The 25,180-nt window shown below is 40.7% G+C and overlaps 1 protein-coding gene across 1 annotated transcript; it reads left to right on the top strand.

Annotated features, from left to right (window-relative positions):
* The first annotated feature begins 368 nt into the window (after nt 1–368).
* On the top strand, nt 369–15,128 carry NAPG (NSF attachment protein gamma). The gene is made up of 12 exons (XM_075084660.1): nt 369–545; nt 3,026–3,093; nt 4,359–4,443; nt 5,042–5,059; nt 5,629–5,659; nt 6,227–6,336; nt 6,474–6,540; nt 7,288–7,358; nt 8,874–8,952; nt 9,464–9,543; nt 11,029–11,158; nt 12,118–15,128. Exons 1-12 carry the CDS (start codon nt 385–387, stop codon nt 12,265–12,267), a joined length of 1,050 nt encoding a protein of 349 aa, XP_074940761.1. The 5' UTR covers nt 369–384; the 3' UTR covers nt 12,268–15,128.
* The last annotated feature ends 10,052 nt before the right edge of the window (nt 15,129–25,180 follow it).

The raw sequence follows: 25,180 nt of genomic DNA, 5'->3' as shown, positions 1-25,180 counted from the left end.
TTTTCAGCCTTTGGCCTGCCAGTTGTGAATTTCTATCAACAACCAGCCTCCGTTTGAAGCCCCTGGGAAACGCAGGCGTGCGCTCATTCCCGTCTTCCTAAAAGCTTCTGTTGGCCTGGGCCAGGCCAGGCCTGGGGCCTCCTGCATGGCAGGGACCCTCCGGCTACCCGGAGCGAGGCACAGCCCATCGCCGCGGGCAACCATTCACCCGCACAACCCCTGCCAGCAGACACCACCCACAAGGGCTGCGGGGGAAGGAGCTTCCCCCACCCGAGGCGCGAGGCGCGTCCCGTTCGGCCACCTCGGCCCCCCCCGGCCGCCCTGACCGCGCGCGCCGCCGTGGAGCCCCTGCCCGGCACCGCGCATGCGCGCTGAGGAGGCGGAATGCCGAGCCCCTCCCCTGGGCGCCCCCTGAACCCTGCGGCGCTCCGTAGCGGAAGCGCAGGGAAGCGGCGGAGCGCCCACCGGCAAGCCCGCTGCGCTGGTGTCATGGCGGCACAGAAGATTAACGAGGCGCTCGAACATATCGCTAAAGCGGAGAAATAGTGAGTGGAGGCGGGGGGGGGGAGGTGCAGGGAAGTTGGCGAACAGCTGGTGAGCGGGTGCGACGGCTGCCACCCCAGCGCTTGGGCTGTTAGGCCCGCCCGGCTCTCCTGCCCCATGGAGGCGCCTTACCGCCTCCTGCCCTAGCAGGGCTCCGCGGAGCGCCCTGCTTGCCGCCGCGGCCGCCCTCTCTCCCGTCCCCCCCTCCCTCCCGTCCCCACCGCCTCTCAGCCCTGAGGCCGTTGTCCGCCGACTTGACGCAGCAGCTCGGAACCCCTTCCTCACCCCTGAGCCGCGGGGGGTCCGGGGCGGGGGGGAGGCTTCTTGGGAGTTGTAGTTCTCCTGGGCGCCCGTGCGGGGAGCGGAGGCCTCGGGGAACTACAGCTCCCATGGTGCTCTGCGCGCGGTGGTGGGGGCGGCCTGTGAGGACCGGCTGAGGGAGCTGGGGTTTAGCCTGGAGAAGAGGAGGCTGAAGGGAGACTTTATCGTTCTCTGCAACTGCCTAAAAGGAGGCTGTTGGTCGCTTCTCCCAAGTAACAAGCAATAGGACTAGAGGAAATGGCCTCAAGCTGCGTCAGAGGAGGTTTAGATTGGATATGAGGAAAAATTTATTTAGTGAAAGAGTAGTCAGGCCTGGAAGAGGCTGCCCGGAGCGGTGGTGGAGTCCCCATCCCTGGAGGTGTTCAAAAAACGTGTAGACCTGGCACTTCAGGGCAGGGTTTAGGAGGCCTGGGGTGTCGGGTTGATGGTTGGACTTGATGACCTTAGAGGTCTTTTCTAACCTTAACGATTCTGTGAGGTGGTGGCCTGTGTGTCCCAGGTGATGTGACCTCAGGGAAGGGGAGGGAGGTGTGGGGGGAGTGGGAGGACATGGCTGCTTGGTCCCTCTTCTGCCTCTGGAGCCACTCCCTACAGGGGTGGATGCTATGGGGCACCCCTCTTCCCTGAACTGGGAGAATAAAGCAACCCTAAAACGAAAAAGTCATGTTGGTGAGGGTGTATGGCTCAGAGGCCTGGAGACTGGGCAGGTTCCTTATTGGCCATATTGCTTTTATTGCTCTGGCCATAACAGAAGAGTGAAGGGAGTCACTTCTGCTCTTCTGCTGAAGTTAGTGGGAGAAAGACAAACTGGAGAGAGAAAAAGTTACGGGGATTGTGGTGAATAAAATACCTTAACCTTGCTGAGGTGGTGTGTTTGTTTGTTTCCTCCTTATGAGAATTGTGTGATATTTTTCTTTTTAGGTGGTCTCAAAGACCTGTGCTGACACTTAGCTTAGAGGGCTTAACATCTACATATGATAGTGTTTTAATGTATCTTTTAACACCAACTATAGCTGTTTTGCTTATAAGTCTCAATTTCACAGACTACAGTAGAGATGTAATAGAGCTGACTAATCAAAAGATGCTATAATTTTAGAAAGAGTAGTGATGGGTCATCCTGAAATGATGGATCAAAAGTACAAACTGTGATACAAGAAAGACCACCTCAGAATAAAAAAAAATCTCAACCAGAGTATTTTATTCAAATTACTTGTCCAAAAGTGCCTTTCAGTGGAATTCATTTTAAGCTTGTCCTGGAAAGCACTTGAAATAAAAAGTACCTAAATCTCAACTTGTATGCAGATTAAAGTATTGTGTATTTCAGCTCAATACATTTGAGACTTTGCCTGTGATAAAAATAACACAATATAAAGGCTTGCTTTAGTGTTACATACTGTGGCTTTTGTCCAAGTAAGACAGCAAAACCAATGCAGAGTCTATATACAACTGTTTTTCCAAATTATGTATTGTGTCTGAAGTGTCTGCCTACAACAAATATGGAAATGGTCTCTGAAGTTACAGTAATTTTTATATTTGTTTTAGAAGTAAGGAAGTCATAATATTGAAGTAAATGTTGCCTGATGACTCACATTGTTTTGCAGTGCATATTTTTCCATATATATATGTCTGTGTGTGCGCGTGGCACCATTTAGTGTCATGCTCGATTGTAGATATTATAAACGGCATATGAGGCTTTGTCTTTGTTTTGGTAAGTAAATTCTTTCACTTGTGTATGCAACGGAGAGTCTTTGGTAATTCTCAGCAGTAAAAAATGATTGTAGAGGAGCGCTAGAAACTTCATGATGTGTAACAAAAATATTGTCAGGTGGTGTGGTATTAGAAGACTTGAGATATGTTGGTGTAGGTGGAAGTCTTTTTCTCCTGTTGACTTGTTACTGTTGAGGAGCTGGATTTGTGAAGGCTCTGGGGACAGCAGAAGCATGTTAGGGCGAGGCACGTAACTATGGGAGATCATTGCAGTGCTTTATACAATTCCTAATGGTCCTGGCATTTATTTTTACAGTGGTGATGCCACCATGGTATTGGCATAGAGGTAATTGCTCCTTTTTGGAGGTAGTCTAAAGCTTTAAAGAATCAGAAGTGCTTTGAAGTTAAAACATAAAATCTTTATGAATTGTTAACAGGCCTTCTTATATTTTAGTCTGAAAACTGGATTCTTAAAGTGGAAACCAGATTACGACAGTGCAGCTACCGAATATGGGAAGGCAGGTATGTATGGCTGTAAATATGGCCATATAGTTTACGGTTTCAAAGTATTATTTACGCTTAACCCCTGATATCACCATCCCTGGCGGTATGTAAAAGGCATGTAGACATGGCGCTTCAGGGTGTGGTTTAGGAGACATGGTAGTGTTGGGCTGACGGTGGGACTTGATGATCCTAGAGATCCTTTCCAACCTTAATCATTCTGTGATTCTATGTTTTCAGTACATTGATGTGTAAGTAAAACTGTTGTGAAGACAAAGTAAGGTGAAACAACAAAAAGATACTCTTAGTAGCACTGTAAAATAAATTTCAGACTGTACTTGGAAATCTGGAACAGTTGTTGAAACAATTTTTTTTTTCCAAGCTTACAACTACTTCTTTGTATGTTACTACAGGTGATAAGAATAAAGAATAAAGCTTTCCTTCCTTCACATGTCCACCCCCAAATCCTATGACTTTACCTACAAAACAACTAATACTCAGGCTGGTTTTAAATCTGACAGAGACTGTCTCAATAAGCTAGAGAGATGCTGCTGGTTTTTTTCAGGCATAGTAAGATCTCTTTCCGCCTCTTTTTTTCCCCACTGCTAGTGTCACACTGAATGTAAGATTCCTACTAGGTGATTCCTTTTTGCTCTTGAACAAATGTCTTCATTTTGATAATAGCAATGTATTGTGCAAATTTTTTTTTCGGCTTTTTACTCTAGGCATTCATACTCATTCGTTTAAGCCTGAATTAAAAAAATACAAACTTGGAAGAGCAACTGGAGCTTCTATAAATTGAAATTTTTTTTAAATCCTACTTTAATATCCTATCAGTCTAGTGGAGATACAAATATATTTTTGTGCCCTGAAGCAGTTGTGTTGAGAAAGCTGTTATAGATATGCTTTGTTGATGGTAGATTTCTGCTCCCGCCATACTGATTTTGTATAACCTCTAATGATAAAAGCTATATACATATGCATTCCTGCAGCTCTGTAATTAAAGTAGAGAATGAGTAAATTCCAAAATCCAGCAAAACACATTATGCACAATGTCTGGTACAGTGATGGTGTGGAAGTATTTTTGACAATAAATGTTTTTAATGGTAACTAAGTGACTAATAAGGCAAGGAGGACTGCCAGGGGATTTTTGGAAGAGTTTGGTAAACTATAACCATTCATTTAAAGAGTCTGTTTGCAAGTTTAGGTGGCTAAATTCTTGAGCAGAAGTGGTGAAAAAAGGAAAATGGCATGCTGTAAATAAAACTTTGTTTGATTTCTTGCAGCTGTTGCTTTTAAGAATGCCAAGCAGTTTGACCAGGCAAGGGAAGCCTGTTTACGGGAAGCTGAGGCACATGAAAACAATAAAGCGTATCTTTTCATTGGTTGTTATTTTTTCCAAGAAGCTGACTAGTTGCTAGATAGAATGGGGTAATGAGTGTTGGTAAAAGATGTATTTAATATATTTGCACATTTTGTCAATCTAACAAAATTCTCTTTTAAAAGAGAATGTGTGTTCTGAGTTGGAGAACCGAAGAACTCTTTTGGTTAGAAAAATCTGTGTTGTTTCCAATAACCGTGGAGTGATAAGGTGCTGACCAATGCCGGAGATGTCTAGAGACTGCTTCAGAAATTTTCTTTTCTTAAATACCTACAAATGTATAATAAAAAGTAAATGCAACTCTGACGTTATTACACGCTTGTAGTAGTAATTAGTAACCAGGAACATATTTTAAATAAATGTGTGTTTTACAGCTTTACATGCAGTTATGCTTTGGTATGTTGCATTTATTCTGTTCTTAGAAGCATTTATTCTTGACACCTTGCCTACAAATGTAGTAGGTTTGATTTGCCTTTTTGGGATTCCTTGCTTTGAAACTAGTACTTGTATAAGATTTTGTGCACGATTAATTTTTCTGCATTATATTTTTGTGGCTTTTGTCCTTGACTTTGACAATGTTACTTCCAGTCTCTTCCATGCTGCCAAGTAAGTACAGAAGCACTGAGTAATTTCGCACAAATTTTCTAACATATGGTACAAGCATGAACTATCATTCTGATCTTGCTGTAATAAATGGTATGGTTCAAGTGATTTTGCTGTTTCAAAACTAGTTTAATGGGAGCGTGGACTAGGAAGGTCTGAAAACCTGCGGTGGCCACCTGAAGAAAAGATGATTTTGACATTCTTCAGCACATATAAAATATTTTTCCTTAGATGAACTTTTTGTAATTTTGAAATTCTACACTGTTGAGCTTATAAAGAAATTCTTAATTAGAGAGTTCTTCAAAGCAAGCAGGTAATGACAAATAATCCAAACATTGCCTGTGGGTCAGATCATGAGAATAGACTTTTAGTGGGGTGTGTGGTTAAAGTACTTCATCTGTGGAAGATAATGTTACACATGCACTGTCTCATTAAACAAAGCATTTGAAACATCTTAAAAGCATTAAATATTAACAGTGAAGTGATAGCTGATGAATGTTAGCTTTTGCTTTGTAACTACAGCTTGCTGAAATACCCCATATCTAACTAAATTGTCAATTTTTTCTTGGCAGAGCTTATGAACAAGCTGGCATGATGCTAAAGGTATTTTCATTTACTAGTTTTTAGTAAAAAGTTCTATTTTATAGTGAAGAATATTGTACACCGGACAGTTTTACAAATATCTGTAAACAAATTGCATATTAAATGTGATAATTGTTAAAAATATATTATTTTTGTATTAATTTGTTTCTTATACTGTAATATGGTCATATTTATACAATATTAAGAAATATTAATATTTCATATTAAGGTGATATTTTTCTGTTGACTCATAGCCCCCACCTGTACCCTCAGTACATTAGGGAAGCGACGTTTGTAATTGGGGAAAAGAAAATTATTTTCCTTCTGTAGCAGGAAAGGTGCTGGTCTCATGTCAGAGGGTAACAGAAGAGCAGTGCTGCTTCTGCTCTAAACTACTGCAAATTCATGTCTTACATGTAAGTTTGGTACTTAAAAGTGCATTTTATGGAGCTGGTGGTCAACTTTCACTAGCTCTACAAGTTTGTGAATAAAAACTAGAAACTCAATAAATACAGTCTGCTTTGATTTGTTTTATTGTATATAAGCACAATTCCTGACAGCAGTATCCCTCTGACTGTGGCTTTGCAGGAGATGCAGAGACTCCCTGAAGCAGTTCAGCTGATCGAGAAAGCCAGTATGATGTACCTGGAGAACGGGACACCAGATACAGCAGCTATTGCACTGGAACGGGCTGGAAAGTAAGTATGTGGTATTGGTGGCTAGAACGCATGCAGGGTGTGGGTATGTCTGTGGTTTGTTTTCTTGTTTCTTTGATGCTTTTATGTAAAAAATATTTTCATTTCATTTCAAGAGAAATGATTTATGTGTATTACAGGTTAATAGAAAATGTGAGCCCAGAGAAGGCCGTGCAGCTCTATCAGCAAGCAGCGTCAGTGTTTGAGGTAAGTGGGTTTTTTTTGGGTTGTTTGGTTTAGTTTGGGTGTCCTGTGTCGTCCCCCCCCACCCCCACTTTCCTGTCCCTGTCCCCCCCCAGCACAGAGCTTTCCAGTCCCAGAAAGTATATGGAGATGAATGAATTGGTGTTTAGGGTTAGCTATAAAGTTAAGAAAAAGCCTACGGTTAGGTTGTAAGTTATTCTTCCTTCCTTTCACTTCAGTGGCTGGTTAAGGAAGCTGAAGGCTTCTCATGCTGTAGGGAAGGAGATTATAAAAGTTAGGAGTCAGTTTGATTTACCTTTTTCTCAGTCTGGGACTTGACTGAATCTGAATATTGTATGTTGTCAAGTCTTCTGCCTCGATAGGCAGCCTAGAGGGTTGGGCACTTGCCTGTTGAGTCCTAGAGCCTAAAATAGTTTTAAATCCTTGAAGGCACAGAAGAGTTTGCTTGATGCTCTACCCATCCCATGATCTGCCTTTTTGCTACTGCCTTCGGCATGCTTCTGTCGTCAGCTGTCACGTGTTTCCAGATTAGCAAGTTTGCATTGATGTTACTTTGCTCTGTAGATTCATACGGGAGCTAGCTGTGGGACTTGGGTGCACCAATGCTCTTCATGATTCCCTTGAGTATGTGAACTGCTGATGTAATAATTAACAGTTGTTCTAAGTTACAGATGATATACTTAAATTAAGGTCTAGTGGTCTTAATTCTATACAAATTAAATACAAATGCACGAGTTCTTTCTTCTCTAGAATGAAGAACGTTTACGGCAAGCATTAGAAATGCTAGGGAAGGCATCAAGACTTCTAGTCAGAGGACGCAGGTATAGCTTTATGCCTTCTTTTTTTTTAAACATCACTGAATCTTTAATAGTGATTTTCATTGGGTTTTTTCCATGTTATGGGACTTACATACTGTTACTTAAGTCTTCCCTGAGATGCACATCAAACTAAAATTCAGTTTCTGTGGAATATGCCACGTTCATCCAGGAACCACCTGTTTTGTGTTCTGGGATGGAAGAATGTAGGCTGTAAGGCTTTGCTTCCTTTGTGTTTGTTGAATAGCTAGAAAGCACATACACCAGTCTTGATTAATTCTTAAACCACTTTAGCACTAGAAGAAAAAAAAAATCCTAATGTGTAGAAAGTACTTGAAAGGCTTTTATAGCTGTGGAATATAAAACAGGGGAATTGGGTGACTAACCTGAGAAAAGAAATCTGTTTGCAGCAGTCTGATTCTGGACTTCTTAGAGGAGGTTGTATCTTGGACTCTCAATGGGAATTTATTTTAGTTGCTAGCACCAAACTTGACCTGCAGTTCAACTTAGACTTGATTCACTGAAACAGCCAGGAGAGGCTGGAGCACCTCCCCTATGAGGACAGGCTGAGAGAGTTGGGGTTGTTCAGCCTGGAGAAGAGAAGGCTGTGGGGAGACCTTATTGTGGCCTTTCAGTACTTAAAGGGGAACTATAGGAAAGATGGGGGCAACCTCTTTAGCAAGGCCTGATGTGACAGGACAAGGGCTAATGGTTTTAAACTAAAAGAGGGTAGATTTAGACTAGATATAGGAAAAAATATTTTACAATGTGGATGGTGAAACTCTGGCACAGGTTGCCCAGAGAGGTAGTAGATGCCCCATCCCTGGAGACATTCAAGGTCAGGTTGGACGGGGCTCTGAGCAACCTGATCTAGTTGAAGATGTCCCTGCTCACTGCAGGGGGGTTGGACTAGATGATCTCTAAGGGTCCCTTCCAACCGAAACCATTCTATGATTCTATGAAATTGCCTGGGTTTCTAACCGTAATTTTAAGACACTTAATTTCATTGCAGAGCTGTAGTCAGAAAAGGAGATTTACAAAGTAACTTGGAAGTCTTTCTATGAAAGCAAGTCAACATAGCTTCAGAACATCTGAAAGACTTGGTTGCTGTGCTGCTTTACAGCTCATGTGCTATTGCTAATTTCTGTAAGTTTAATGTGATTATTAAAAGGCTATTCAACCTCAGAACCAGTTGCTATGACTCAATATTGATAGTTCATGGATATCAGACTTACTGATGGCTTATAGTGACCTCATGACATACAGAAGTCTGTTAGGGTACATAACAAGGCATTCACCTTGTACAATGTAAGGAAAAATGAGGTTTCTCTGGATTAATACAAGAGATGTTCTTGGCCTGCATGTATACAGAAGCTGACTATCTATTTCTTTATATACTCTGTTAGTAAGATCTACTGCTTATTTTTAGTTGTGTTGCTTTTTATTCTTTGTAATTAGCCTTGGGTTCATCGTGCTGTATACCTGTCACTGATATTCCTAACTGTTTTTCGGTTTTTTTAGATTAGATGAGGCTGCGTTGTCTCTTCAAAAGGAAAAAAGTATTTATAAGGAAATTGAAAATTACCCAACATGCTATAAGGTAAATTTTAAGAAACCATTTTTGATAGTGCGGTTCAAGTTTTTCTGGGTAACTAAAGACAGCTGGCATCTGACTGACAATATGTACCTCTTGATTCAGGGATATGTTTCTCACTAAATGCTGAGAATCTGTGGTAGTGCATGTTTACCCAAACTCTAGCTGTGCTTTTTTCAACACTATAATGTTGAAAATAAGATGGTGTTATCTACAGGAGCTGCCAAAACAACAAACACATCAAAAATAAAAGTGTTATCAAAAATAACAAACCACAAAAATTGTTGCTTGGTGCAGCAGTTCGTTACAATGTTATATGAGAAAATCTGTTTCATACCAGCTGAGGATATGGCTTACTACTTTTTCACTATGTTGTTCTGAATCTCTTGTGTCAGTGTCTTAGAATCATTGCAGATTGTAATGACCTTTTTCACACCAAAGATTAGCAGTCCAGTATTCTCATTTTACTATTCACTTCTAAAGAATCATCAGGTTGGTTTTTTTTGTTTTTGTTTAGAAAACTATTGCTCAAGTCTTAGTTCATCTTCACAGAAATGATTATGTTGCTGCAGAAAGATGTGTGAGGGAAAGCTATAGGTAAGTCTACTTCACGTCCTATAATTTTAAACAAAATGTTCATTAATGTAGGTCTATTCTTACAAATGTGCAATGGAAACACTGTCTGTCAAGAAACTGTAAGTCTGTACTTCTGTTGACTTCCAGTATAGTAATAGCTCTCAGGAATTTTTTTTCACTCTTAACCAATTTAGCTGTAATTACCATGGTGATTCTTCTTAATGAACCTAAAATGAAAAGTCATAAAGAAGCAGTTAAGTGTGACAGGTGAAATGAGATGGAAATTAGAAGTTATTCCGGTTTTTTTTTTTTCCCCCTTGTTGAAAGCTGAGCAGGATACTGTTACGGTTAGGATTCTTGCCTTACTGATCTCCTTTGGGTTGTGTCTTTTTTTCAAATGGAACAGAGATGGATTAGCTATTGTAAACATTTTTAGAAAAGAAAGGAGGTATTTCTGGATGTTGCTAACTAAACTTTAACTTTTTTTAGAATCTTTTTGCCATGTCATGGAGGCCCTTAAAAAGTTGAAATTCTAACTCGTCATTGCCATATTTTATTGTAGTTTGAGGATGGAAATCTGGAAAGCAGTCGCAAAATGCACAATAGCTGCATGCCAGTATAATCAACTAAACTATCTAGTATGGTGATTAGATTGAGGGGAAAGATTAATCTAAATGTTTTTGTTAAAGAAAAGTTTGCAGCATGTGAATTGCTGCATTCCTGGTTATTTTTATCTAGGAGATCTTGCCGTTGTCGTACACTGGAAGAAGAAAAGGGAGATCTCTACATTTTTTTTTACTTCTTTTTTTTAAGTAGCTGATTGAACTGAAAAATAATTTGAAAGCAGAAAGTAGTTCAGTTGAATACACTGAAATGAAGAAGGCATTCTTTATACATCCAGGAGAAAATTATGGTGTCAAAATCTGGATCAGTGTTTAACCCTGGTTCCAGAGGCTTTCCCAGCAACTCTCCTTTTCAGCTTTCATTATGACTTTAGTAACAAAATACTGAAATAACATACTTAAACTGTGTTTTTATTGAAATGACATCAACACATGTGTAAGTTAAATTGTTACTTTATTTTTAGAAAGAATTTTCAAGATCAGTCTTCAATCATCTTGCTTATATTTTCCAAGTCTTCAGTTTGTATTTTATGTAGAAACTTATTACGGATTTTTTCTGTATGTAAAGTGGAGGAAGTGTTTATTGATTAGTCAGGAAAAACTGAAAAATTCTGATCTCTTTTTGTCTTGACTATGATAGTGGTCTACTCAGCATGCAAACTAATATTGCTGGAAGTTGAATTTTATGGATATGATTCACGTGCCTGGAGAAATCAAAGTGGTTATAAACAGCTTTGTGGAATAAGCAGTCAGTGAGATTCACCTATCAGATTCTTAAAAGCTGCTTGCTCTTCTGCTATTAATCATCAGCATTTAAAGGTAAAATAGCTGAGTGTCAAGTAGATTGCTGAAGTGCCCTAAATGGAACTCTTACTTCCTTCAGTATACCAGGATTTAATGGAAGTGAAGACTGTGCAGCACTAGAGCAACTCTTAGAAGGGTATGACCAGCAAGATCAGGATCAAGTTTCTGAAGTCTGTAATTTGCCACTCTTCAAATACATGGACAATGATGTAAGTGGGCAGTTCCTATGTTGGGTGCTTTTTGTTTGGGGTTTGGTTTTTGTTTTTGTTTTGTTTTAAATAATCCTTCCACTTGTTCGGGTTGAGGGAGAGATTTTTCTAGTATAGGAGAATAAGAAGAGCAGAGTCCATGTATTTGTTGTGACTTGCTCTGTCATCCTACCCTGTGCTTGTGAATTTTGTGTTCTTTTGCTTTGCTGCCTGCCAATGTAAACTCCCATATCATTTCCTTCAGGTGGTGGGAGGGCTTAGGGGAAAGAGCTGTTTGTTATGGATTTGCTGAGCTTGTTTGACGGGTTGACCAAAATTCAGTTCCCTTCTTGGTTCCTTAGGGGCCAGGATAGTTTGCTGCTTATGCTCTTTCTCAGAAATACCACATAGCTGATACGCATGCGTAAACGTTACAGAACGTGATGCCTACAGGATGATATTGCTGAATGTTTTTTTCAGCACGTATTCCTTAGCAAGCTACTAGCTAGTGAAACATATATATATATTTTATTTTAAGTAGTTGTGTTCCTCTCCTTTTTTTTTAATTGTACTTTATTACTATGTTGAATAGTAGAAGTTAAGGTACTAGTTTTACTGAAAAACACTTGTAAGGCTTTTAACATGAACTATTACTAGATAATGTATGCAGAACTGCATACTGAAAAATTATTTTTTTTACATAAAGTTTGAACCACAGAAGCTATAGGATATGGCCAAATTATTCTACAATAAGTAGTGTCAACACAAATCTCACATTCTCAGAGTGTTTGAGATAGAAAAAAATGAACCAATATCAGGCTTATTCTAAGCTGGAAAAATGAAAGCAGCATCAATCTGTTTTCTGTACTGAATGTTACCTGCTTGTTTATTGTGAGCGTCAGTCAATTCTGTGCAGCAGAATTCAACAAGATTTTACTTCTGTGGTAGTGCAGAAATTAAACTTACCTTGTTATTGTCAGTATGCCAAGCTTGGTCTTACCTTGGTGGTCCCAGGAGGTGGAATCAAGAAGAAGTCGCCAAATGCTGCACAAGACAAAGCAAGAGGACCAGCTGCAGCGGGCTCTCATGCTGATGAGGAAGAGGATGAATATTCTGGTGGACTATGCTAGCTACAGACATAGGTTGTCTTAAATATCTGACTTGTTTGTGATGTTGAGCATATCCAAAGGTACGAGATTTACCAGAGCTTCATTGCAATTGTGATATGGGAATGCTACTGTTAACTTGGCAGCTTCTGAGTACAGTATGGGAAAAAAAGCATGATTGTACCTATCATCTTGAAACATCTTTGGCCTTCATTTCTTACCTGGTAAGAGCTTCCTCAGGGCCCTGCCTTCAGTTGATAGGAAAAATTAGAGAGAAATTTTCACTAAAAGCACAGTTTAAAAGAAACCAAAACCCCAGAAGCACTGGAGTAGGGAGAATGGTACAAAACTTTAAATGCTGGATTTCAACAGCTGACACATTTTGGTCCCAGTAATGTGTTCGTGATTGTTTCCTGAGATAAACATATGGTCATTCATCTGGCTAATTATTTCCTCTTTAACACCATTTAAGGCAGACTGTGCAGGGCAGGATTTTTCACTAGTATAAGCACTAGGGGGAGCATTCAGTTTATTTTCAACATGTTTTTATTCCACTGCAGAATATTATTTCAGCACCATATTCTTTGCAAGCAGTATCCATGTGGGTGTGAAAATGAGACGACTAATTTGAAGCTATCTTGCAAGCTTAAAAGTACATACACGTCTGTGGAAATAAATGTGTGCATAGTGTTTGTAATGTACACCTTGGGAATGCAAGGAGTGGACAACCTTTCTTAGTGGTATTTGAAGCATGCTATAACCAAAAAAGAAACTGAAGGTAGCAGATAATGTGCATTGAATATAAAGCTCTGAAGACAGTGTTTAACAAAAACTTAGGTGGAATGTTTCAATTATAGTTTTGAGTTGATGAGTGTTCTAGGTGTTTATTTACTAATCGATACACTAGTCTATGAAGACATTTCATTCTTTCATATTTTCAAAGCAGAGAACAGCTATCTCTTACAAATGGCATTTTTCAAACTAGCGCAGAATCCAAAGTAACCAAAATTTAATGCATCCGTCACAAGTTTTGCAAGCTTCTTACTGTCTCAAATTTGTTTGACCATGTTCTGCATAGAAGTTGTCAACACTGGAAGTTGTACCTGTCGTCTTTCTTCAGAAGAACCTAATCAAGATCTGCACTAGGGTGAGATCACTTGGAATCCAGCATGGATTTGTGTGTGATAAGTGATGCCCAAAGTTCAATAAAAAATAGACCAAAAGCACAGTGTTAAGTGTTGGTATGGTTTCTGCCATATTGAGGAATTGTATGTCTTAAAAATTATCAAGCCTATGTCTGTCGTATATGTGATGTCTGACACAAGTGTGTCAGACATAATTGGGATGAAGGTAAACTTTTAGAGGATTAAGGTTCACTTTCCTTGGGGTGGCTAGTACTCAATAGCATTGTGATGGGTACACAAGCTACAGCATGATTTGCAGGCAGGGGTGCTGTAGAAGTCACATTATTCAATTTAATGGGTGTTCAAAAAGCAGTTTTATCTCTTTGGATTATGTAATAATCAGCTTGTAGTCTCAAATGGCTTTAAAATCCACCTCTAGTTCTTTACTTGCAGATGCATTTCCCTTTGTTATTAATGATGTATATAGAAGCTTTTGCTCTTCTATAAAATAGTCTAAATGAAACTTCGGGAACTGAGTTGCCTTTCTCTGATTTACAAGTATATGTGAAAGATGGTTTTGAAGACTTTTCTGTAACTCTTCCTTTTTCACCATTGGAGCAACTTACTCCAGTTTACTCACCTTCTGCCTTCTGGATTTGTTCATGAAGGTGACCATGCACTTTTTACGGGGAGTCTTTTATCACAAGTAGAAAAAACCCACATGTAGGAGCACTGGGAACACTAAGGAAATTTATTCTAGCTTTTCTTTCTGCTTCCAATTCTGAAATCAGTTTTGTTGAATGGTCCCAAAGAGTCTATTCAATCTGTTGATTGAAATAGATTGTCCAGACAATCTGTTGTCTCTACAATATACAGTTGTATATATCTGAGAAGATGACATGTGTAAGAGGAAAAGTTGGGAGCCTTGTGTGCTTCTGTGAAAGAACTTGCAGGCTTTATTTAAACTGTGCTTGTAACACTAACGGGCCCTTAAAGAAAAAATACAATTTATGCATTAGATTCTTAAGGCACTCTTTTCATATTGCTAAAAAATAAAATAGATGTGCAAGACTGTCTCCCCGCTCCCCCCAGCTTTTTTCTCATTTCCCTGTGCCATGTATGGAAAATCTGGGACAAAACTGACTTGTACTAAACATATTTAGCTGCCATTTAATTGAAGGGGGCTTCTCTGAATCTTAGGAATAGAATCTTAATCTTTGATTGCAATGTTGCTGCCAAGACCAAATCTGCAGAAATGGAAGTGTCTCAAAATAAGATGGTCTATTTTATATAACTTATTCTCCTATTTTAGGCAATTAGTGTGATAGGAATGTTAACTGCCTTTTAGTAAATGTTTAGCTATAGAAGAAGCTGTCTGTATATTACATGTTAGTGTTTGTTTCTATCTTTCAAAGCAATTTGCACACTTATGTAAATATCATTTAAGTGATTTAAAGTGGAAAAGATACCATTTACAGCAAGAAAGTTTCTAAAACCAGTGTTGATTGTAAGAAAAACAAATCACGCATGAAGGCTGAGCGATGGCCGATGCACCATATATGTAAAATCAGAAGATTTCTAAATTATCTGTAACTTAAGACTCAGTATGCCCAAGTACAGCGTGAAACCTGTGCTTTTTGTTCTTCTTCCAAGTTTGTGGTGTATTAGAGTACAAAATGTGTTTGTAACAGCTCTACAGATGATGCTTCTTGAGAAGAGGCTATGTGTTTCACCAAAATGAAAAATAAAACTTGAAACTAATGCGTTTGTCCTAGCTTGCCCTGTTGTTGATCAGGTCCTGCCGAGCCACCACCATTTGAAAATGAATATTTTTTAATCTCAAGCAGAGTTTGTGTGTGACTGTCTGCAGATCTCGTCACCAAGCATTGTAGGTATATTATCTGGTCAAGGACTAGGTCTTGGGAACCTACTGGCTCAGGCTTGAGTGTGGAAAGTCAGTGGTGTCAAATCTTTATGGCTTATTCGCAAGACGTTTTCTTACAGCCCATTTCACTTATCCTGTGATTTTTGTTTTTTTAACTGACCTTTTGGTACCTTTCTGCTGGCTTTCATTATTTGAGATGGTGACACATCTTAGGTGATTCTGTCCAGTCAGAATGAAAGGTATGCATGTGTTTTGCCTCTCTGCTGATCATAACATCTTGGTGGTTCATTGTTATCACTTCTCTTCCCAAAGGCTTGTATTCAGAAAACAAAATTGTTACACTGGGTGATTGCCAGATCTGAATTTGTTGTCTTCAACAACACAAAATAGAGAGAAATAATTGATTCTACAGTCCTCAGTCTTCCTTAATCTTGGCTAACTATGCAAGGCATCGTTATGATTTAAAGAAAGACTACGTTTCTAATGATGAGGAAGAACATAGAGATTCTTAGATCTGCCATAGAGATTAAGCACTTGTTTCCACAGTGGGACTGGTTAAATGTGTAGCAAACTCTTTTGTAGCAAACTCTTGAAGTCTTCTGCAAGAATACACAAATATGCTCCAAGATTTATCTGAATATGCTGAAGTCCAGAAAGGACTGAGAATGCCAGTGGGAGCAGCAGAGATGTGAGAGGTTCTTGCAACAAGCTGTGCTTTGAGTATTGATACTGACTGTGACAGATGCATTGTGTGTGCCTCTGGGCTCTGCTGGAGGCTAAAAGAGGTGTCCACACCAAATGACTGAGGGTCAGTTGAATGTGGAGGATGCCCTAGTCATTAGAACTTCAACAATCATTTCTATCAAGGATAGTTTTAGAAATGGAGTTTGCTGTCCAGCAAGAACATGTAAAAGTGACTTAATCGCTATTTAGATAATTTTTGCTGATTTAAAACCCAGACTTGGGGGTGGGGTGAAGAGGAAAGTTAGTTTGGTTTTAGAATGATTTGATCTTTACCTATGTCATTTTACTTACATGCTGAAGTGTCACTGATGTATATTTAAGCAGCTCTATAGATTAGCATAGTTTTTTCTCCCAAAGTTTTTTAGGAATTCTATTACAGTTTGGGGGGGGGTGTGGTGGGGGTGTGTGTGTGTGTCTTTTAAAGCCAGGGGTATTATTTGTATTTGTTTCTTGCATTTGTATGAATGAAAACGGATTCTGTTAAAAGTACATAAGTGGTTTTCTGTATGTGCTGAATTAATGCAGAAGTAGTGAAGAGGGTGGGGGCATTTGAAGTATAAATGTAAATTTTAACTGCTGTGTGTGTTAATTAATCATCTTTATCACTTGGGACAGATTTTCAAAGCAGTTTTTGTCCACGAGAATGCAAGCTTGTCATTATTCAGTTGGATCCAATGGGGAGTTTGAAAAACAATTAAATTTCAACATTTCAAAAGCCATAGATCTTTACACCATTAAAGGATGTGAACTCTATAACTCTTTGGAGACTTCATCACTGCAGAAAAATCACATTTTCTACTATTTTAAAGTCCAACTTGCTGGAATACTTGAAGGCTGAAGAATCTGGCACTGAAGTTCTTCACTGTGACAGGAATCATCCCTCGGATGCTACAAATAAGGAGCTGTAAAAATTTTAAGAACTAAGCTGCTCTTGGAAAAAATAAAATAATTAGTGCTAGGCTTATAAAAAGTACTGAAGATTTTTGGATGTAGGAAATAAAAAAAAGAAGCTCCCCCCAACCACGACAACAAGTAGTGGTAATAAAACTGGAGCAAGTAGAGGTAACTTTCCAGAGCAGGAGGGAACCACCTGGGCTCTGTCATTGGGAACAGAAATACTAATCTCTAAGCTAATGGTCTGTAGGGGCCAGTATTCCCAGGAGTTAGGCTCATCTCTTCCTGTGCCTTAGTACCTGTTGAAGATGATGTGTACGAGCGCTTTGTCTGACCGCGTTCCAAAAGGCTGCCAGGTCTTTGCTTCAGAGCCGCTGCTGTTGTCCTTCAGCCGTGACTTGCGGCGCAGCAGTGTAGCCGCCAGCCTGGAACGGGAGCGGGAGGCAGCTGCAAGGCTGCACGTACATTTAAGGAACATATGGCTGTTGTGGGCTCATCTGCTGAGTCTAATGGGGATGGTGGTAACAAGCATGGCTGGGGCCCGAGGTGCGCGCTGCTGGGACGTTAACTGGTGTGCAACCAGTTTAGATAACTCAACAGAAACGTTTCACTGCTCGAGTGAGAGAAGTAGGCCATATCATGTGTTAAGTGAAGATGGGTTGTCATTAGTTGCCTTGCATGTTTCGGATGTCTCTTTATGTGCTTGTATTTTGCTTTATTTCTAAACTCGGCATAAGCTCGAATGGGTTGGTGCTTTGTTAGCGCTAGATGGTGCCGTAGAGCAAGAAAAGGGCTTTTCCTCTGCTGGTGGGAAGCCTCAGCTCCTCGTCTAGGACAGCTTTTACATTTAAGTATGCTCAGCTGGAGTATTGATTTGGTTAGAAACAATTGCACAGGGAGCTGCTCTTGTTGCTGCTTCTCATGACTTGAAACATCTGCTTGAAGCTGGTGAAGAAAGCAGTCCTGCGGGGCCAACCCCTCACCTTCCCCTCCAGCGCTGGCTGCCGCTGCAGGCTGGCTGCCGTGCAAGTCCTCTGCCACAGTATGGCCGCCCCGTGAGGCGGCTGTGCCCGCTGCTGGGGCAGGCGGGGCCTGTGCCGCATACAGCCTTGCTCCAGTGTCACCTGCTCTTATGGTTTGCCTCATAGTCGAGCTGAGTCCGGGCTGACACGCTTCCCGGCCTGACGGATGCTGTGAATTGCGAGGGCTGGCTGGAGAGCTTCCCTGAGCGGGGCTGGCGCCAGCGGCCTGGCAGAGCTGGCTGCCAGTTAACGCTCCTGCTCCCTGCCATCTTGGAGAGTTGGTGGCTAGGGGCTGCCTTGGCTGCCGGCAGCCGGAGGCACTCGTGCCAGCTCTGCTGCTAATGGACTCTGGGGCAGTCCCTTGTGCTACAGGCAGGAGGCAAGGGGGCTGCTGCACGAGCGTGGCTCTGGTCGTAAGGAAGGAGACTTAACCCACACTGTGTTTTTTAGGATACCTGAGAGTAAACAGAGATCAAATCCTCCCTCCCCTTTGTGCTGATACTCATCTCCTTCTCACCTGGCCCCCCCAACTTAGGCAAATGCATTTATTTTTTGCTGGAGTGTTTTATCACATGATAAATGGGCCCCTCAAGAGGTTCAGACCCCAGCTGTTGTGGTTATGACAAATTTGTCTCTCCACTTCTCCGAATATTGGCCTAGGCAATCAGGTGAAGGGCAAGGTTACAGAGGGTGGGTGGGTAAAGAGTACATAAAATAGTAGCCAGTGTGCAGTATAACTTGTTAATAGAGGTTTTCAACTCTAAGGCTGGCTGATTCTGTTACAATTGCAACTCTCCTTACAGCCACAAAACTTTAGGAAAGCCCTTATGGACAAAATGCGGTGTTAAGGACAGAAATCAACAAGTTGGTGGGGGGAAAGTTAACTGAAAATGGAAGAAGTGATGAAGTGGGTCATCATGCAATGGTATGTTGGCTGATGGAAAAGAGGGCTCCTGCTGGAATTTGTCAAAAGGAATATGATTTAAAAAAATGCCACTTTCCGATTCATCCACAAAGGCAGGGAGGGAGGGGTGAGGACTGGCACGACTGCTCTGTTCATGCTCTGGGGAGGCTCTGCTGCCATGTGCAATGTGAGGCAGTATGAACACACACATTCTGGGATTTGTGTCCTCTGCCTGTCACTAACTGATGGCAATTCAGGAATTAAAGGTAAATAGCAGCAGACAGGGACTTTTATTTTTTTGTGTGTGTGTAGCCAACAGCTTTCTAGCCAATGCTTTCTCTGCTGCACTGCTCAACAACTGTCGCAGAATAATTGTGTTAGTAATAATATAGCAGAGAATTCATGAAGTGTAAAGACCTATGGTACCCCATGTGTCTCATTGGTGCCAAGTGTTTTATTTAACTGACCACCATCCAGTCATTTTCTGGCTCCCGTCTTGTGTAAATGTATGATTTTCCAAGCTGAATAGCTGGAGAAAGAATGAGGATCCTCTCAGCTGCACTGGAGCCTGGAGCACAGGCTGGTGTGTAAGGAGTAAGTGGTTAAAGCTGGGTGAACTTGAAGGGTAAGGCAGCTGTGTAGCAATACCAACTGAGCAAAATATTTTAAAGCTGTGACAACAGAGATGCAGAAACAGTGGTATATTTAAAACCTCTCCTATAAATAAGATATTATTCTGGTACTTCAGAGGTCTTAACGTTTATTCTCCCAAACTTACCAAATACTGCAACTCGTGGGAATTCCTGAGAACTAATTTTCTTTGAAACCCTAGCGGAGAGTTATTTCTCCCCACTTTGAAATACTTCACACTATTCCTAATACAAGACATGAGTTTGGTGACAAGCCCCACTGCTGAGGAATATTGGAAAGGAAAAGAAACCACCCTTCTCTTTCCCTTTTCAGAGGGGGATGTATGTAGAAGGCTTATGTGCCTTTTTTTTTTTTTTTTTGCCTTAGATCTTAATATTCTTTAATATAAGGATTAAGGTTTTTTTTTCCCTTTGTTCATGTATGTTAGTATGCAGTCTGAAATTCAGATAGCTGTTCTTCTGTATGTGTCATTCTGTAGCCATTAAGGAGCAAAGTTTCTTGTGGCTGAGATGGGGGCAGGAGGGAAATCAAGAAAGAAAGCATGCATGTGCCTGCACACGCTAGTCACTTGTTTATCTTTGGGTGTGTTAACAGAGAGTTACTTGTGATCTTGTGATGGATAGGCTGTCAAATGGCTTGACATATATATGATTTTGCTGTATTTTTTGCCTGGAGATGTTACAATGATGTTGGAACAGGTGTGAATGCCTCATGGTTGGTTTGGTGCAGCTAAACTAAATCTGGTATTAATAACATGCAACCAAGGTAGTAAGTGCAAGTAGCAGCCTGAATGCACACACGTGCTACATACTTATCTCCACTTGCATTTATGGCATGGTAATTTTTTATTTAGAAGGTCATGGATATCTGAAAGAGGAAACAGATATTTCAGTAGTGTTTCTTCACAAGACTGAAGTGCAAGAATGGGATAACTTGAAGTTTACCATAATTTGGGGTATGCATTAATTGCTTCAACTTTTTCAGATATTTCTGTTTCAAGGATAAATTTGTGTGTATCTGTTCTGCATGAGACAGATATGGAGAAACACTCCACATCTGTGATCACTCCACTGGACTTTGAGATAGTTTGTTAAAAGTGTAGGAGGAAAACTCAGAGTAATATTTTTTCAGGGTATTTCAGGAATAGTTTAAAAAAAGTCAAAAGAAAAGCCTATGCCTGTTGAGTTTTCCTTATAGCAGGTTGCACTGTGGATAATTCTGCTGATTACTGTATGTAGTCTTGTATTGCTATAACAAAAAAAATATTGGCCAATTTTAAATATAGATACTGCAGTTACTAGGACTCTGATCTTTATGGACCAGAAGATGGGAAATGGTAATTAATAGATTTAATATGTCCGAAGCATAGAAAGAGACAAGGAGGCAGTCTGTAACTTGGAAAGGAGTGGACTTAGAGAGCAGAAACCAAGGAGGGTTCCAGCCCAGTGCTAAAAGTACTCATGCCCTCTTTGATTTCCTGAAAAAGGGTGAAGGAACAACTGGAGACACAATGTGTTATTTGAAAAATGACAGAGAACCGTAACATGAACCACACCTCTGATGGCTTGTGTAAATCACACAAGTTGCTATTTTTGTCAGAGATTTAAAGGCATTTTGAGCATCATTGACAATTCTGCTGCAGTGCAGTAGGGGAAAAGACATTTTTATGCTGTCCCTTCAGTTAATGTCAAATTTATACTACTGTGATCCAATCTATTTCTTCAGTGGAGTTTCCAGATGTACAGCAAATTATTAGGGAGTGTAATAAAGGGGATCCCTTTTGCTGTCTGCTGCATTGTTTCCCTTCTCCTTTATTTAGGTGTGTGTATTTTGTCTTTGCTGCGGCAGCTGGAGTATTCCTTGAAGGCTTTACTGTATAGTGGTTTCCACTTTTTCTTTTTTCAGTTTATTCTCAAGGGAAACCAAACCTTTGCTCTGGTGGGATATTCCAGTAAGTCTTCACCCTTTTGACCATTTTTCACTTGATTCTCAGCATCTTATTAAAATCATTGCTTTTTAGTTGACAGAGTGCCAAGCTTGATTTGTGCCTGTTGGAGAGAAACAAGTAATAAAATTAATGTACTATCATGGAACTGGAGCCGGAGCTGACTGAAGGCTCCTGGTCTCTGTCAGCTATCCAGGGTGTGCTGTGTTCTGGTGGCAGAAAGGCTGGTATTTTGTCACTGGTTTGGGTTTTTATCTTTGACCAAATACAAAGAATGGGTGAATGTGACACATAATCATTAGGTTTAGGCCATGTCCACACTGGGAGTTGTGGTAGATTAAATGAAGGTTTGAATTTAAAATATACAAACTATTCTGCAATAACTTTCCACTCTGAATCAGACTTTTTAAGGGCTGTCATACATCACCAAACTCTTTTTCTTTGAGTGAGGAATTTACACTCCTTTGAGTTAACTGTGGTGTGGCTCACTAATATTGCACGTGCCATATGATACAGAGGTATAGCATTTTGAGATAGTTGGCTTAAATGTGAGTTAATTGCTTAAAATATGAATGCTATGTTTCTTGTCAGTCTTCTAAGTTCTTTCAGTGTAGTTATTTGTGTGTCTGGCTCTCTTCCCAATTTTCCTAAACATCATCTCTAAGTAGTGTTTAAAGATGTTGATATTCCTGATGTCTAAATGAATGGTTGAAAATCTCTGGCAGTGATTACTCTTCAGATGGAGATTTAAGTTACTCCTAGACAGCTGTAGTATATTTTTGTTCACCCCGTCAATCTCTAAATTACGTTTGCCCCTATAGTTCATTCTGTTTAAGGGATGTCACGTTACATATCAACTGTGTGAGCCAGACTGTGATACTTCATGGCTCTCAAAGTGTTCCAGGCGTTTTTGGATGAATGACCAGCAGCCTGTAGGCCTTTGGCAACCTCTTATAGCCAGGCTGTGATCAAGTTGTTTGGAGCAGAAGTCTAGGATGATTCTTAATTATAATCTTTCTGCTGGTTGAGCTCTTTCATATAAATGTCTCAATGCTAGGAAGGAGAGGCTGCATGAAGAGTCTGGGAGCTGCGCATCCCAACTGCATTGAAGTTAAAAGAATCAAGGAATGAAACTTCTGTAACCTACAGGAGAGGATGAAATGCTGCAGTACTCTGTGCACAGATCTGTCCACACCCATGAGTGCACATACCTTTAAAAAAACCCACTTTCAGGAAAGAACAAGAAATGACAAATACAGAAACAACAATTTTTTTCTTTCTTCAGTGATGCTTTTTTTTTTTTTTTTAAAATCTTGTGATTATGGATGTGTTTGTAGCCAAATCAATGTTGAGATTACAGAGCTGGGAGCAAATACTGATGTCTGGTTCCAGATCTGGGTCAGCAATTGAACATCCCTGGAGTTCAGTGTGGGAGATAAGTTGGAACCCAGCATTCTCCAAGTGCACATCAAGCTGAAGCAGTAAACTCTCTCTCCTTAATGTACTTGCCTACAGACATAATGCAGCAGATCCTCAGCTGTGTGCAAGGTGCACTGCTTGAGGGAGCCAACTGTACCCACAGGCCAAAATTCCTGCAGTGAAGGATTGCAAACTTCTGGCTTTCGCCCCTTTCTCCCAGACAGGCCTCCGTGGCAGGCAAGGGCTTCACTGAGACTCCTGTATGTGTTTACCAGTCACAGACTCCCTCTCTTGGGGGAAAGATATCCGCTTTCTTCTTCTGTCAGAGCTGGATCCTGCTTGCAGAGGCACTGAGTGGAAAAAAGACAAGTGGATAGGGAGGTGATATGGTAAAGGATGAGTTGGAGGTTGAAACAACATCTACCGTTTGTCAAGACCATTTAATTCCAGGGAAATTGTCTTTAAGCTTCTTAAACTACGCTTGGAGCTGTTTGAGTTATTACTGAAATGCAGCCATTCCCGGAGCTGAAGGCATCAACAATGTGATAGCATGCAGAGACCTCATGGTGCAATAACATGAAAAATAGTCCTCTCCAAATAATACTACAGCATGGATTTAAAATAGGAATTTGATGCTATGTAGACGAATTGCTGGGCTGATTATCCTGCAGTCATCACTTCTGGTTCTGCTCGCTGCCTTGGTTCAAAAGTTTGTCAGCTCTTCTCTTCTGTCACAAGCATTTATAGTCACATATTGCAGTCATGGCCCTGTTACACCCAGTGGTCTTATATTGGCTTACTGTCCTTGTGTTTGTTACACAGAAGTTGCCATGTTTCACTCTGTTGGTTTAACAGACTGTTAATTAGGCAGTTTCTAAGCAGTAGTGCCAGGTAGGAATAAATCTGCCAGACAGTGACGTTGCTGTAGTTCTCCAGTTATAGTGACTGGGTAACATCAGGTCAACGGCATTTGTCTGCTGCATTTACTGAAACCGGGACTGAATGAAGTGTCCTGGAAAGGTATAAACATAACTGAAGTATTAGCATTCAGAAATATGAAAAAAACCCCAAACCTCTGAACATTATGCAGTGGAAGTTTTAGCACAATCTGATAATCTAATATACTATTACAGTCATGCCTTAGATAATTGATGGCATTAAAACACTCCTAAAACCTGGAGTCTGACATTTTTTGGCTTCGTCCTCTCCTCATCTCCTTCCCCTGCCCCTTCCTCCCCTCCCCCCCAAAAAGAAAAAAAATCCCAAGCTGTAGTTTTCTAATTTATGAGACAGCCTCATAAATTACCATGGTGGAGTTAGTTGTCCAACAGCCTGTGACCTGCTGGGTATTTGTTGGAAAAAAAATAATGAATTCTAAGAGTTTCATGAATCTTAATGTGAATGATTCTCCATCTGAAGGTTTGGACTGGATTGATTATTCCCCAGTTTAAAATGTTTCCCTCTTCTATTCCAAGAGTAGTAACATTAACCTATTCTTAGGGAACCTGTCACCCAAAATGCAGATAGCAAAGAGTTGGAGAGAGAAGAGCTGGCAATACACCCATAATTTCAAAATGTTATTGGTCTCCGATTACCATGTTAAAGGGAAGCCAGGATCATTTCATGCGTGACTTACTAACCAAGAATGGAGCTAATTTTAACAGAGGAGATTCAAAAGTTTTTTCAACCCATGCTAGTGTTGATGTTTGTATCCTGAACTGGATACAACTGGAGTTGTTCAGTGAACTGGGGTTGGGACTCTGAAAACTGTCTTGTCCCTCTATTTCTCAAAAGAAGAACATGCTCTGCAAACATGTTTTGAGTTATTTTTTTGTCCTTTGTGATGAGTTTTGATATTCATATAGGCCTCACATCATCAGTACCGAGCTAGATAGGCACCGAGCTAGATAGGCAAAGTCTCACTGGGAATGATCAGTACTGTCTTGTGCCTTTGAGAGGGGCAGGTACAGTTGCAGAGGAAGATGCTTGGGGACAGGAGAAGGCAGCATAATGTCCGCTCTGCACTATCCTAATTTTGAACTAGAAGATTTCCACTGTATTGCAGCATTCCTGTCATTGCCATCCTTGAGAGGGTAAAGATAGGAGCCGTTCAGCTGTCATCTGCTTGTGTCCGCAACGAGTTTGCAGACCCTCAGGGTTTCTTTAACCCGGCTTAAAGGATATGGATGGTGTCCTGTGTTGCTGAGGTTTGAAGAGACCCTCAGACTCTTAGTACTGTGTGGGAGTTGCTGTACATATGCAGATGAGAGCATAAGCTATGAAAAATGTGATGTTCATGCAGCTGCTTTGTGTTTGAGAGTCTCTGGCTCATGTAAGCCATCTAAATCG

The sequence above is a fragment of the Phalacrocorax aristotelis genome, chromosome 2 (genome assembly GCF_949628215.1).
Source record: "Phalacrocorax aristotelis chromosome 2, bGulAri2.1, whole genome shotgun sequence".
Taxonomy (NCBI): domain Eukaryota; kingdom Metazoa; phylum Chordata; class Aves; order Suliformes; family Phalacrocoracidae; genus Phalacrocorax; species Phalacrocorax aristotelis.
This window is presented reverse-complemented; position numbering and strand designations above follow the sequence as displayed.